Source organism: Schistocerca piceifrons, chromosome 11 (assembly GCF_021461385.2).
Source record: "Schistocerca piceifrons isolate TAMUIC-IGC-003096 chromosome 11, iqSchPice1.1, whole genome shotgun sequence".
Taxonomy (NCBI): Eukaryota; Metazoa; Arthropoda; class Insecta; order Orthoptera; family Acrididae; genus Schistocerca; species Schistocerca piceifrons.
In genome coordinates this window covers 39231110-39246302 of record NC_060148.1, presented here as the reverse complement: position 1 = coordinate 39246302, position 15193 = coordinate 39231110, and the positions used below count along the sequence as shown (strand labels likewise).

Here is a 15193-nt window from a genome sequence, read left to right as displayed (position 1 = left end):
CACATCTGTCAACACCTGCTTTCTTTGGGATTGGAATTATTATATTCTTCTTGAAGTCGGAGGGTATTTTGCCTGTCTCATACATCTTGCTCACCAGACGGTAGAGTTTTGTCAGGGATGGCTCTCCCATGGCTATCAGTAGTTCTAATGGAATGTTGTCTACTCCCGTGGCCTCATTTCGGCTTAGGTCTTTCAGTGCTCTGTCAAACTCTTCATGCAGTATCATATCTCCCATTTATCTTCATCTACATCCTCTTCCATTTCCATAATATTGTCCTCAAGTACACCACCCTTGTACAGACCCTCTATATACTCCTTCCACCTTTTTGCTTTCCCTTCTTTGCTTAGAACTGGGATTCCATATGAGCTCTTGATATTCAGACAAGTGGTTCTCTTTTCTCCAAAGGTCTCTAATTTTCCTGTAGGCAGTATCTATCTTACCCCTAGTGAGATAAGCCTCTACATCCTTATATTTGTTCTCTAGCCATCCCTGCTTAGCCATTTTGCACTTCCTGTCTATCTCATTTTTGAGACATTTGTATTCCTTTTTGCCTGCTTCGTTTACTGCATTTTTGTATTTTCTCCTTTCATCAATTAAATTCAATATTTCTTCCGTTACCCATGGATTTCACCTAGCCCTCGTCTTTTTGCCTGCTTGATCCTCTGCTGCCTTCACTACTTCATCCCTCAAAGCTACCCATTCTTCTTCTACTGTATTTCTTGCCCCCATTCCTGTCAATCGTTCCTTAATGTTCTCCCTGAAACTCTGTACAACATCTGGTTCTTTCAGTTTATCTAGGTCCCATCTCCTTAAATTCCCACCTTTTTGCAATTTCTTCAGTTTTAATCTACATGTCATAACCAATAGATTGTGGTCAGAGTCCACATCTGCTCCTGGAAATTTCTTACAATTTAAAACCTGGTTCCTAAATCTCTGTCTTACCATTATATAATCTATCTGATACCTTTTAGTACCTCCAGGGTTCTTCCACGCATACAACCTTTTTTCATGATTCTTGAACCAAGTGTTAGCTATGATTAAGTTATGCTCTGTGCAAAATCCTACCAGGTGGCTTTCTCTTTCATTCCTTACCCCCAATCCATATTCACCTACAACGTTTCCTTCTCTTCCTTTTCCTACTATCCAATTCGAGTCACCCATGACTACTAAATTTTCGTCTCCCTTCACTACCTGAATAATTTCTTTTAACTCATCATACATTTCATCAATCTCTTCGTCATCTGTGGAGCTAGTCGGCATATAAACTTGTACTGCTGTGGTAGGCGTGGGCTTCTTGTCTATCTTGGCCACAATAATGGGTTCACTATGCTGTTTGTAGTAGCTTACCCGCACTCCTATTTTTTATTCATTATTAAATCTACTCCTGCAGTACCCCTATTTGATTTTGTATTTATAACCCTGTATTCACCTGACCAAAAGTCTTGTTCCTCCTGCCACTGAACTTCACTAATTCCCACTATATCTAACTCTGTATTGCACAACATGTACTATTTAGCTACCTTTTTTTAGCAATTTCTTTAATCTCTTTTGGTAATTTATTGTACAGTTTTATTCCTTGGTAGAGAATGCTGTTTTGAGTTTTATGTTTATTTTTTCTTGGTAAATGTAAGTTGAGTCTATCTCTTGTTGCATGGTCATGGATAGAGCTGTTTGTGCAGTAATTACCAATGCTATTTTTGATGAGTACAACTGACTGGTAAATGTATTCACATGGAGCAGTTAAAATCCCCGATATTCTGAACAGATCTTTACAATGAGCTCGACTAGTATTTTTGGTTATTATTCTTATGGCTCTTTTATGGAGTTTGAAAACTGTGTTCCTATTTTGTGTGTTTGTCCCCCAAAAAAGAATGCCATAGCTAAGAACTGAGTATACATATGAATAATATATAACTAAAAGACACTGCATGTTACACACTGATTATAGAATTCTAAGGGCATAACATGCTGATGACATTCTGTTTGCAAGTACCTTTGTGTTTACACCACTTCAACTGAGAATCAATATTCATTCCTAGAAATTTTGCATTTGTTACTTAGTCTATAGAGGTGCCATCTGCATTTAATTTAACATTGTCATTCTTTCCCCTCAAACTGAAATTCATGGCATTAGTTTATGTTCAATGTCACTTTGTTGCTTACTGACCAACCATAAACTTCCTTGAGAGTTTAATTTGCTTTCTTGGCAAGGAGTTCTCTTGTTTTCTCAGTGACTATAATACTGCTGTCATCAGTGAAGAGAATTTTTTCACCATGAATAACACTACTGGGAAAGTGATTGATGTGTATCAGGAACAGTATTGGTCCTAAAATGCTAACTTGCGGAACCTCTATATTAATGTATTTTGGTTCTGATAAGTGTTTTACTAAATGTTTAGATCTATTTGAAGTATGTGTTGTCTCTACTCTTTGTACCCTATCTGCTAGGTATGATTGAAACCAGTCATTAGCTACCCCTCTTATTCCTAATGCTTCTAATTTATTTAATAGAACCTTGTGGTCGACTGTATCAAATGCCTTAGAAAGATCCAAAAATATGCCTGTGACACTCATCTTTATCAACAGCATCAAGTACAACTTTTGTGAATTCTACTATGGCTGACTCCGTATTTTTGCCACTTCGGAAACCAAATTGTGATTCGCTTAAAAGATTGTACTTATTCAGGTAATTTATTAATCTGTCTTTCACAACTGCTTCTATTATTTTTGAGAATGCTGACAGCAGGGAAATGGGCTGGTAATTTTGTATGTCTTCTGCATTACCTTTCTTACGCAGTAGTACAACTCTTGCCTGTTTTAACGGCTCTGGAAATGTCTCTGATGTGAAGGATTCATTTCTTATATTTGTTAAGGGGCCTTGTATAATCCCTATGCATTGTTTCAGTACTCACATTGGTACTTCACCTGAGCCTACTGACTTTTAATTTTTTTAGTTTTTGAGCAGTTTTATTGACTTCATTCTCTGTGGTTGGCAGTAACATCTCTGTATTTAGTGCAACAGTATTTACCAGTGTTATATTTGTTTTGAGGAATTTTTGCTGTAATTTCTCCGCAGTACTTGAACAATGCTCATTTACATGGTTTGGTAAGTGTTGTCGAGCATTTATTACCTTATTCGTCTCCCTTAGCAGTATGTTATTCTGCGTTCGTTTGCCTCTTCCTGTTTTCTTTTTTATAACATCCCAGATTGTTTTGCTTTTATTCTCAGCATTATACATTATTTTGTCATTAAATGACTTTCTTTGCAGCAATCAGCACCTTCCTATAGATCTTTTTGTATCTATGATAGAAATTTAAGAATTATGGATCATTGCGAATCTTTTTCATGGGACTGAGGTGTTTAAGTGTTTGGGAGGACTTCTTAATACCTACTGTTATCCATCTGTTTTTGTGAGATGTTGATACAGACATGCATACTTTTGGAAATGCCTTTTCAAAGTTCAATATCTGATATTAACAAATTATTCTTTTTTGGAAATGCTTGTCTTCCTGTTGCCAGTCTGAAATCCATATCTTCTCTACTTCAGCCCTCCAATTATTTTGCTGCTCAAATAGCAAAACTCATATACTACTTTTAGTGTTTCATTTTCTGATCTAATTCGCTCAGCATCAAGTGGTTTAATCAGACTATATTATATTATCCCTGTTTTACTTTTGTTGATGCACGTCTTATAAAGTATTTTCAAGACAATATCCATTCCGTTCAAGTGCTCTTCAAAGCTCTTTGCTGTCTCTGACAAATATACAGTTTCATTTGCAATACCAGACATAAAAACAATTTGCAAACATAAAAACAATTTGCAAGCAGACATTATAATTTATGTTTGATTCAATGTATGCTTTGCTTCCATCCTCTGTTTCTAGAAATTACTTTTTTATGTAGAAAGGAAACTGAGAAGAATTTATGTGGTCATCTAGAAAGGACACTAAGAGCAAGTCTTGATAGGGAATTCGAGTTCTGAGAGTAGAAATAAAAAGTTTAAGGTTTGCCAATAATTTTGTCATTCTGTCAAATTGTGAAGAACTTGAAAAACTACTTGAGTTCAATAGACAGGGTCTTGACAAGTGGTTATATAAATAAAATTACAACAAGGGTAAGCAGAGCACAGTCAAATTAAGGCAGGTAATGCTGAAGGACCTTGCCATGGTTGCTTCTGCCTGTTAATGAATAAGATGATTGTCATTCTGGGATTTATGAAACACAGTGTGTCAGTGAATTAATTTGTTCATTCACTCATCGTCAAAAGCACAATCGTAGAATATATAGAAACTAAGCATCTACTCTGATATGGTCACTTACAGCATATGCCAGACACGGGATGGCCAAAACGTGTATGGCAGCGGACTCCACATCAAAGAAGAAAGCGCGGTAGACCTACGAGATGCTGGAAAGACAACGTCAACGAAGCAATCACACAAGAGGTCTTAATGAAGGAGACTGGAATGACTGAACAATGGAGATTGGAATGCGAGAGGTGGCAGCAGCCGTAGAAAACTCGCTTAAAAAAAATTAATGCTACTCTATCTAGATGTCATTTACTGAATAAAAATGAAAATAAATCTTCTTTACATACACTGAACCCTATAGAGAGAGAGGGAACTTATTACTACAGCATTAAACTGTGAAACCAATGTACCATAATCGGCAAGTGGTGAAATGTAGCTGCTACTACTCACTCAAATAGCTCCTCTATTGACTCACGAGGCTGAGTACACCCCGTATCTGTCCTCCCATCGAGGAAAACACCTTGGCAGTACCAGGAATCGAACCGAGTTCCTCCACGTGGCAGCCACGTGTGCTGACCACTCGACTACAGAGGATGACAAATCATGTAAGTACTACCATTTTACAATGACAAAATGTAAGGGTAACCGTCCTATATTCCATTTTATCCCAATCAGCAGGACAGCCACCACAGCAGAATGCTCGGTGCCCCTGATGTGATTCATTATGAGTATAAATTAGCTTAATATGTGTTGAGCATTGCTGCTCATCTTGCACAGTAGCCATCCATTCACTTGTTCGTTCATTGTGTTTCATAGATCCAATCAGAAAGGAGATCTTCAGAGTTATGTATCAAGTCAAACGGTACACTATGAAAGGGAGAATCCAGTAAGCAACACATCAACAATTAACTATTGTCAAGCAGCTACAAACAATCTGTGTCGATTCTGTTCAATTTGCCCAAACTGAAATAGCAGGAAAGCACCTACTCTTAAGAAATTACCTACTATCTAAGTTATGATAAATGGCTGCCATTTTTCTACTGCCGCTCTCTTATTTTTTTAATACTGCACTGCCACTTATTAAGAATAGCAGTTATCTACAGTATAGAGTATTTTTCGTGCTGAATAATACTACTTGTCCTTCAGTTAACAGGAATCTTTGATACTTGTACAAATACATTATTTTCTCTCAGCATGGCGAGCCCTGGCACAATATACATAATTTAGGAGTTAAGGTTAACAACTCACTGAAGACTGCCTTTTCAACACCCAGTGTCTGTACTACTTAGTGAGTTGTTGCCTTTACTTCTTATATTATTTACATTTCACCAGGGGCTTCGTAATACTTGGAAAATAGTATTAAATTAAGTAGGTCTCACCTCTTCAGTTGCTGAATTCACAGATTCATCAGGCTCTTCTATCGGTTCTTCCTTCACAACGATGTGCTCACACTCCTGGAACACAAGAATCTGAACACTAAGCTAGAACAACAAGCAGTTAGAGTAACAACAAACCCTGAAGAGGTTTTAGAAATGTAATTTCAAATTAACATTAATAAAGAATATTAAAAAAATTGTTTCCACCAGCAGAAAGGTTTGTTAGTATACTTTCAATTAATTCTGCCAAATCCTGACAAAACATTCATGTACTCATCATCCGGGGCAACAACACAAACTAGCCTCTTATATAGTAAAAGTAACAACTCACAAAGTCGTGTCTTGTTTCTGTGCCATTTAACCATTAGGAGCATCTATTAGTCAGTAAGTTGTGGATATTAAATCTGTTGTATGTGGTGTGCGGTTGCTAATTTCCTTTGCAAAATGCAATAAATTTGGATATGTATGCTACTTCTTGTATCCTTGTGTCCTTTAAGACTATGTCCACAGATTCTCAGCAATTCGAGTATGACTAGCCAGTATGGAACCCCTACCAGGTAGGGTCAGTAAAGGTTAGTGAAAGAATCCAAAGTGTGCCACCTTTTATCAAAGGATGTGTAGATAATCAAAATTATATACCTCGTAACTTAAGAATTTGAAACTGAGAAATCCAAATACAAAAGTATGACAAAATAGCAACACTGAAACACTTGGAACAAGTCCAATTGTATTAAATAATTTCAGAAGTAAAGACAATGTATGGTTTGTGGGGAGCTAAACTGTGCGGTCATCAGTGCTCACACAAAGTCCCATCTTTACGCAATCCAATCTAGCCACTTTCACGAATGCTGATGAAATGATGAGGACAACACCCAGTCCCCAGGCAGAGAAAAATCCCAACCCAGCCGGGAATTGAACTGGGACCTGTAAGAAGTAAAGGTAACAATGCTTAGTGTTTTGGTGATACGCCTTCTGACTATTCAGCACCTTAGCAAGTGATACCTTTACTTCTCATATTATTTGCATTCCACAAGAGCTTTCTATATCTAGAAAATACTTTTAAAATATGGAGCTCTCACCTCTTCAGTTGCTGAATACATAGATTCATCAGGGTCTTCTACTGGTTCCTTCTTCACAGTCATGTGCTCATACTCCTGGAACACAACAGTCTGACATGCTAAACTAGCACAAGAAGCAGTTAAGAGTAACAACAAATCCTTGTGAGCTTTCAAAAATGCAATTCCAAATTAACATCAATAAAGAATATTACAACAGCAGTGTTCACCTACAGAAGGAGTCGACAGCATACTTTCACCTAATTATGTCCTAAAGCATAAAATTATGGGCCAATGCAGCTGAAGCCAAATAAGTATTCACTCTACTTAAGTGTCAAGTAAGAACTGATAAATGGCCACCAAGCAGAATCCTAGGGATTCTTACATTCTTTTTTTGTACCAACACATTTATCCCGTAATAACAAGAGTGTGTTTAGGACAAACTATGAAATTCACAGCCATAATACACAAAAAACAAATGAGAAAGATTAGGGTTTAATGCCTTGTTGACAATGGTGAGGTCATTATAGGCACAGAAAGTGCTCCGACTCGGGGACATTGTGGAAGGAAACTGTTCCATCTTTCTTAAAGAGACCATGCCAGCATTTGCCATCTGCTGTTTTGGAAAATGAAAGAAAGCAAATGTGGACGACTAGATGGCAAACAAACTGGTGTCTTCAACAACACAAGCCCAATGTCTTCCTATCCTGTCCCCCAGCTTAGTCACAACATTGAAATTAGAAATAATTTCTGTACAGACAGTGTGGGGCCACCTATGTAGTATGTAGCCAGTCAGTCAGTGCACGGACTTCCACACAGAGGAGCTGGGTTCGATTCCTGTTACTGCCGGGGATCTTTCGTCAGTGGAAAGACGGGAAGGGGATGTAATCAGCATCGAGATGTCAACTGAGGAGCTACTCGACAAGTAGCAGCAGCTGTAGGCCACGAAAAGTAGCGAAGGCCGGGAGAGAGGCGTGCTGATCGCACGACCCTCCGATCCACATCCAACGCCACTGGCATAGGATGGCATGGCGGTCAGTTGGTAACAACAGGCCTGCCAGGTCCTGCGGATGGAATTTTCAATATAGACTGTGTGTCCCTTTTTAGTCTATGGAATGTAGTGTTACATTCCAGTGCAAATGGGCGTAACTTGTTGACCGTTAACAAATAAGTGGTTTCGCTCATACCTGAAAAACAAAGTGCAACAGGTCCGAGATCTCTCAAACAAACTACTATCATACCATGAAACACCTTGCTAACCCTGAATACATTAATAATGGAGTCCCGCAAGGAAGTGTGCTTGGCCCAATACTCTTCTCAATATATATCTATTATTTTCCCTAGTGTATCACACACAGTGAAACAGAACTGTTTGCTGATGACAGTAGTATTCTAATCAGTTTGCATCACCAAGTGTTACTAAATGACAAAGCTGAAGAAACATTCATGTATGTACACAGCTCGGCAGACAATGACAAATTACCCTTTTACAAAAAACAAAGAAGGTAGCGAAAACAAAATTTCTAGGGAGCTATACTGACAATAAGCAAAGTGGAATGAGCATATAATTGCCCTTGGGAAGCAACTAGTTTCAGTACGCTTTTCACTTGGGATAACACATTTTTTTTTATGTAGTACCACGTGGATGAGAACAATTTACTTCGGATATATTCATTCTGCAATTGGTAATGGGATAATGTGCTGGGGAACAACTGATCAAATACATTTTGCAAACAGTGATCCACATGGAGAAAGACGTTGACCGGTAGCCAACGAACAGATCCCTACATCAACATGGATCCATATCTGGCCAGCACTTACATTTCAGTAGGAAAAACAAAGTAAGACCCAAAATAGTGTGCTATATAATGGAATTCAATTATACACTAAACTTCCACAGCAGATCAAAGACAAAACTTTAGTATGTGCCTTCAAGAATACCTTTAAAAAATTTTGTTAGAAAAGTGTGTACACTGTGAAGGATTACCTAAAGTGATGGGTAAATTTTGTTGACAATTATACTACTGATTAATTATTGCAATTAAGAAGCACTTTACAATATGTTCAATAGAACAGCAAAATATTTTGTACAAACATGTAATGTAGTAAGACAAACAATTTGTGTGTCTATACAGGGTGTGCAATAAGTCACGCAACACATTATTTTCTCAGCCAATTTTCGTTTAAAATGTGGAATTTGTTGTGGTACATTGTGGAATATTCCCACTTGAGACCCTATAGTTTTATGAAATTCCAACAGATGTTGGTGGTATACGTAGCCTTCAAAATGGCATCTGTATCAGAGGTTTGTTACAAGGCGACAGCTGTCACCAAGCTTCTTTTGGCAGAAAACAGGACACTGCAGATATTCACAGGCACTTGCTCAATGTCTACGACGACCTGGCAGTGAACAGAAGCACAGTAAGTTGCTGGGCACGGCATTTGTCATCTTCGCAACAAGATCGTGCAAACCTGTCCGATTTCTGCGCCTCAGTAAATTGAAGAAATGACTTCAGCGTGTTCATCACCACAAAAATGCAAATGAACTTCCCCTTTTCTATGCGAATACAAGGCCTCACACACACACACACACACACACACACACACACACACGAGAAACTCACAAAACTTTATTGAACTCTTCCTCATCAACCCTACAGCCTGGATTTCACACTTTCCGACTTTGATCTATTTGACCCAATGAATTATGCACTGAATGGGAAGCAGAATGCGTATGATAGGGAGGTTATTGATTCGGCAAGACACTGGCTCCGACATTGATCACTGGAGTTTTATCATGTGGACATACAAGCAGTGGGGAATAATTTGGTGTACTGAAATGCTGAATAAAACCAAACTGTTTTTTTTTTTTTTTTTTTTTTTTTTTTTTTTTTTTTAAATGTGTTGCATTACTTATTGAATGCTCCTCATATTTGTGTGTTGTAATTGTATATGTTTACATATATTTGTGTCTGTATTGCATACATGTGTGTGTTGACAACATCAATAAGATTTATATTGTCTGCAGATGGACACATAAATAAATCTATAAAATGAGTCAGACAGAAGATTTGAAACACACTGATATTCAAAACAAAGGAAAAGGTTACAGTATTACCCATTTCTCCTCATATCTCATTCAACTGATGTACAAGGGTCACTGAAAAAAAAGAAAAAAAAATAAGGTGGTGCCTGCATAATTAAAACTGCTGAAGGGACCAAAATCCCATTGTTTACTGAAGAAGGTGTGGTCCCTACACGAGCGCCAACGCCCAAAATTCACTTCTAGAGGGTCACAGGCACACATCTGTATGCCGACAGGGCAAGCACGTGTACATGTTGCCTGTCCACTGAAAACAGAGGCTTCAGAAGGAGAGCAAATGGGTGTTGTGCATTTCTTCACAGCAGGAGTGCTGGGAATGTAATTCATCAAAAAATGGCACAAGTGTAAGGGGAGTAGAGCACGTCCGATGCAAGTCCAACGCTCAATCCAATCCCTGGGATGATGGCTGCCACTGTAGCTTGCCAGTCTCGAGTAACCTGTCAGACAATGGTACCAGTAGTGTTGTGCAGCATTCCAGATCACGCGTCATTGGCTGATGGTATCCATCCTTGCTTGAATCACTTGTGCCACAACTTTACCCTCGCATTCGGCACTAAATGCTCTTCACTCACTTGTGCCATTATTTGATGAATTCCCATTCCCTACACTTCTTCCACTGTCACAAAATGTGCTACATCCCTTTGCTCGTCTTCTGACGCCTCCATTTCACCATGGACATTTGACATGTGCTTTGCTCTGTTTTCATGTGGGTGTGCACCTGTGTACCTCTAGCAGTGACTTCAAAGCCTCAGCACTCTAAAAACTGCATCGGAGTAGCGATTTTTTTTCTTTGGACGAGCAGAGGATTTTCTTCAAAGTACATGCTTTTATACTAAAATATGTATTTAAAGTAATGTAGTGATGGTAGCCAACATTATTAGCGTAAGTTGATTACTACTAGCATAATTTGCTGTTAGTATAATCTACAGACAGTAGTGGATGTTTCTGGTTGTTAATGTATGAACTGAGACACCATCGAACTCATGAGGGTGAAGCTTAATTAAAGACTACTACAATCACTTTTAAAAATCAAAGTCTGTCCAAGAACCAAGCAAAATATCCCTACCACACACATTCATCTCATGAAATATTATCTCTAATAAACACTAAGCACACAGTAAAGATCATGCACACAAAATTCACCCCTTCTCCACACCATTCGAATACAAAGTGCTCAATGGGTGTGCTACTTAAGTACCACCATCCATGCACCGTAAGGCAGTCTGCAAAGTGCTGACTTGGCAAAAGCAACTAATGAACACACAGATATCCAATAGCTTTGCACAGCCCTCTACAAAGACCTTAGAACCCTCATGCTGTACTCACTTTCAAATACACTGAGTCCTAGATGGTGTTTGTTAGTAATATAAAAAAATCAGTTACAGCCAACTTTAATTTGCAACATTGTTGTTGTTGTTGTTATGATATTCAACCTGAGGACAGGTTTGATGCAGCTCTTCTCATTGCTCTATCCTATCCTGTGCAAGCCCCCTCATCTATGTATAACCATTGCAGTCTCTGTCCTCTTGAACCTGCTTACTGAAAGCAAGCCTCGGTCTCCTCCTAAAAAGTTTAGCTCCACACCTCCTACCATTTCACGACTGACAATTGCCTGATGCCTCACGATGTGTCACATCAGCTGATCCCTTCTTTCACCCAAGTTGTGTTCCCACTTACTTTTTTCCCTAGTTTGACTCAGTATCTCCTCCTCCATTATTCGATCTACCCATCTAACCTTCAGCATTATTCTATAATGCCATATTTTCAAAAGTTTATGTTCTCTTCTTGTCTGAATTGCTTATTCTCCACATTTCACTCCTCCCAAACCTACACTCTATACAGATACCTTCAGGAAATATAAGGTGTACAACTTTGCTTCCGCCATTTGCCGATAGGTGGCGAAAACGGTAAGTAGTGGTCGAAAGAAACAGATCGCAGACGTCAGGCAGTTGGCTTGGACTTTGGTCAACATAACCTCATTCAAACATTAGTCGATTTGTGTCTGCACCATAAAGTTGTTCTTGATTGAAAATGTCAGTTTACGAGCCTAATCCTCGTCATTTGTGGGAAGTTTTACTGTTTCGTTTCAATATGAAGAAATCAGTGGCTGAGTCTCATCGGATGCTCTCAAGTACGTGCGAGGATGCTATTAGCGAAAGTACGTGTTGTGAGTGGTTTCAACGCTTCAAGAACAGTGATTTTAACGTCGTACACCGGCACAATGGTGGAAGAGATAATGTTTTCGAAGATGCAGAATTGGAGACATTGCTGAGTGAAGACTCGTGTCAAACTCGAAAAGAACTGGCACGATTAGTGGGACTGACACAGCAAGCCATTCCAAAACGTCTCAAGGCTATGGGCACAATTCAGAAAGAAGGAACTTTGGTTCCGTGTGAGCTGAAACCGAGAGACGTTGAACGGAGTTTGTGCTTTTGTGAACAGTTGCTTCAGAGGCAAAAACGGAAGAGATTTCTGCATCACATTGTGACCGGGAATGAAAAATGGGTTCATTACAATAACCCTAAACCCAAAAAATCAAGGGGATATCCCGGCCATACTTCCACATCGACGGCCAAACCGAATATTCACAGCTGCAAGATCGTGCTCTGCATTTGGTGGGACCAGCTCGGCGTCGTGTACTATGAGGTGTTAAAACAGAGAGAAACAATCACAGACGCTTGTTATCGAACACAATTAATGCACTCGAGCGGAGCATTAAAATGGCTGCAATACAGCGTGAGGCACGATAAAGTTATGTCGCAGCACGACAACGCTCGACCCCACATTGCAAAAGAGGTCAAAACGTACTTGGAAACGTTAAAGTGGGAAGTCCTACCCCACCTCATCATATGCTCCAGACATTGCACTTGCTCCCTCTTGACCATCGCCTGTTTAGATCAATGGCGCAGGGCCTGGCTGACCGACACTTCCGATCTCACGAAGAAATCACAAATCGGATCGATTCGTGGGTCGCTTCAAAAGATGAACAATTTTTTGACGCGGGATTTGTACACTGATCAAAAGTTGGGAGAAAGTAGTGGCCAGCGATGGAAAATACTTTGAACGATACATGTGTAACCAATTTGTTTCATTAAAGCCTCAAATGTTGGGGAAAAAACGGTAGAAGCAAAGTTGTACACCTTGTACTTTCCAACACTTAAACTGACATCTGATTTCAACAAATTCCTCTTTTCATAAGTGGTTTTCTTGCTATCAGCGGTCTGTTCTTGCTGTCACCGTCTGCATTTTCCACAGTCCAGTGACATTAATGTGGGCCACCTGTCAACAGCCTGAATGACCACCTTCTGCACCTGCAAACATGCAGGTAAGGAGTCAGTGAGGTTTTGGAAGGAACCGACAGGGATGTGAAGCTGTGCCTCAAAAAAAATATAAAAAGAAAGAAAACTCAATCTAGCAAATGAACAATAAAGCATAATCATTAAAGTTAAAACCATAAAAACAAAAAAAATTAGAATGATAAGAACTCAAATAAAGTGAACCTAACTACAGTGTCATGGCCACTGCGCTAGCTTTCTCGGATGAGGATCCGTGGGGTGAACAGCCCGACAGAGGTGGTTCCACAGATTCTCGGTCAGATTTAAAGCAGAGCAGTTAGGTGGCCAGGGGAGTACAGTAAACCCATCTCGGTGCTCTTCAAACCACGCACGTACATTGCGAGCTGTGTGACAACTCGAACTGTCCTCCCGGTTGATGCCATCGTGCTGAGGAAAAAACAAACTGCACGTACGGGAGAACACGGTCCCCGAGGATACATACATACTGTACTTGTATCGATCCACTGCGGCTTCCAGAGTGTTGAGATCACCAGGGGGCTGCCACAAAAACATTCCACAGACCGTAACGCTCTCTCCTCCATTCCGGATCCTTCCGACAATTGCTGCAGGACCACACGTGTCAACGGCCAGCTATCTGACAGAACATAAAACTCGATTCACCCGAAAAGGTCACCTGTCGCAACCCGGTGGACGTCCCGTTGCGGTATTAGTGTGCAGATTCCAGCCTTCACGCCAGTGAATGGCAGTCGGCATCGGTGCACGGACCGGTGTCTCTTGCGGACGCCCGTTAGCAGTAACGTTCAATGAACGGTTGTTGTAGAGACACTGTCGGTAGCTCCTCGGTTCATTGGATCGGTCAGCTGCTCGACAGCTGTACGTCTACTCACCTGTACACATCTCTGCATCCACCGTTCACCCAGTCATCTACGGTGTGGCGCACCAAAGTTGCCCCGGCACCAATTCCAGATAGTGCCATTTTGCCACTTAAGGTATACTTCACCCGTGGTAGCATAACAACTGTTAACAAACTTAGCTGCTCACACAGTGGTCAATTAATGTGACTGGACCATGTACAACCTCTCCACTTCAGCCACCACCAATAACTTTGCTGCCCAAATAGCAAAACACTACTACTTTTAGTCTCTTATATTCTTATCTAAATCCACCAGCATCACCTGATATAACTGGACTACATCCTTCGATAACACAGGAGATATTGAATTTAATTGATGGAAGGAGAAAATATAAAAGCCAGCAAATGAAGCAGGCAAAACAGAATACAAATGTCTAAAAAATGAGTGATAGGAAGTGCAAACTAGCTATGTAGCAGTGGCTAGAAGACAGATTTAAGGCTTTAGAAGTATTTCACCAGCAGGAAAATAGTATCACCTACAGGGAAATTTAATACCCCTTTGAAGAAAAGACAGGCAGCCGTACAAATATCAAGAACTCGTATGGGAAACGAGTTCTAATCAAATAAGCTGAAAGGTGGAAGGAATATATAGAGGGTCTATTATACAAGGCAGAAGTATTTGAGGACAGTATTATAGAAATGGAAGAGGAATTAGGTGAAGATGAGATGGGAGATATGATACTGTAAGAAGAATTTGACAGAGGATTGAAAGACATAAGTCAAAACAAGACTACTACTACTACTACTACTACTACTACTACTACTGATAGCCTTGGGAGAGCCAGCCATGACAAAACTTCCACCTGACGCGCAAGATGTATGAGACAGGTGAAATACTCAGTCTTCAAGAAGAATGTAATAATTACAAATCCAAAGAAAACTGTTGCTGACAGTGTGAAAATTACCAAACTATCAGTTTAATTAGTCATGGTTGCAAAATACTAACACGAATTCTTTGCACAAGAATGGAAAAATTGGTAGAAGCCAACCTTGGGGAAGATCACTTTGAAATCTGAAGAAAAGTAGGAACACCCGAGGCAATACTGACCCTACAACTTATCTTAGAAGCTAGGTTAAGGAAAGCCAAACCTACGTTTTTAGCATTTGTAGGCTTCGAGAAAGCTTTTTAACAATACCCACTGGAATACTCTCTTTCAAATTCTAAACATAGCAGAGATAAAATATGGGGAGCGAAAGGCTC

At 39.7% G+C, this 15193-nt stretch overlaps 1 protein-coding gene across 5 annotated transcripts in view; it reads right to left on the bottom strand.

Moving 5' to 3' along the window:
* The window catches only part of LOC124720102 (THAP domain-containing protein 8-like), a 71653-nt gene that overhangs the window by 36875 nt on the left and 19585 nt on the right, over positions 1-15193 (bottom strand). For 4 of the 5 annotated variants that reach the window (XR_007006064.1, XM_047245395.1, XM_047245394.1 and 1 more), the window contains 2 exons: positions 6705-6779; positions 5629-5703 (listed from right to left, as the gene is read on the bottom strand). Coding sequence is in view for 4 of the 5 variants with exons in the window: in XM_047245395.1 (XP_047101351.1) it covers positions 5629-5703; positions 6705-6779 (150 nt within the window). In the remaining variant the exon portion in view is untranslated. The remainder of the gene's footprint in view (positions 1-5628; positions 5704-6704; positions 6780-15193) is intronic. The other variant, XM_047245396.1, reaches the window with a different exon arrangement.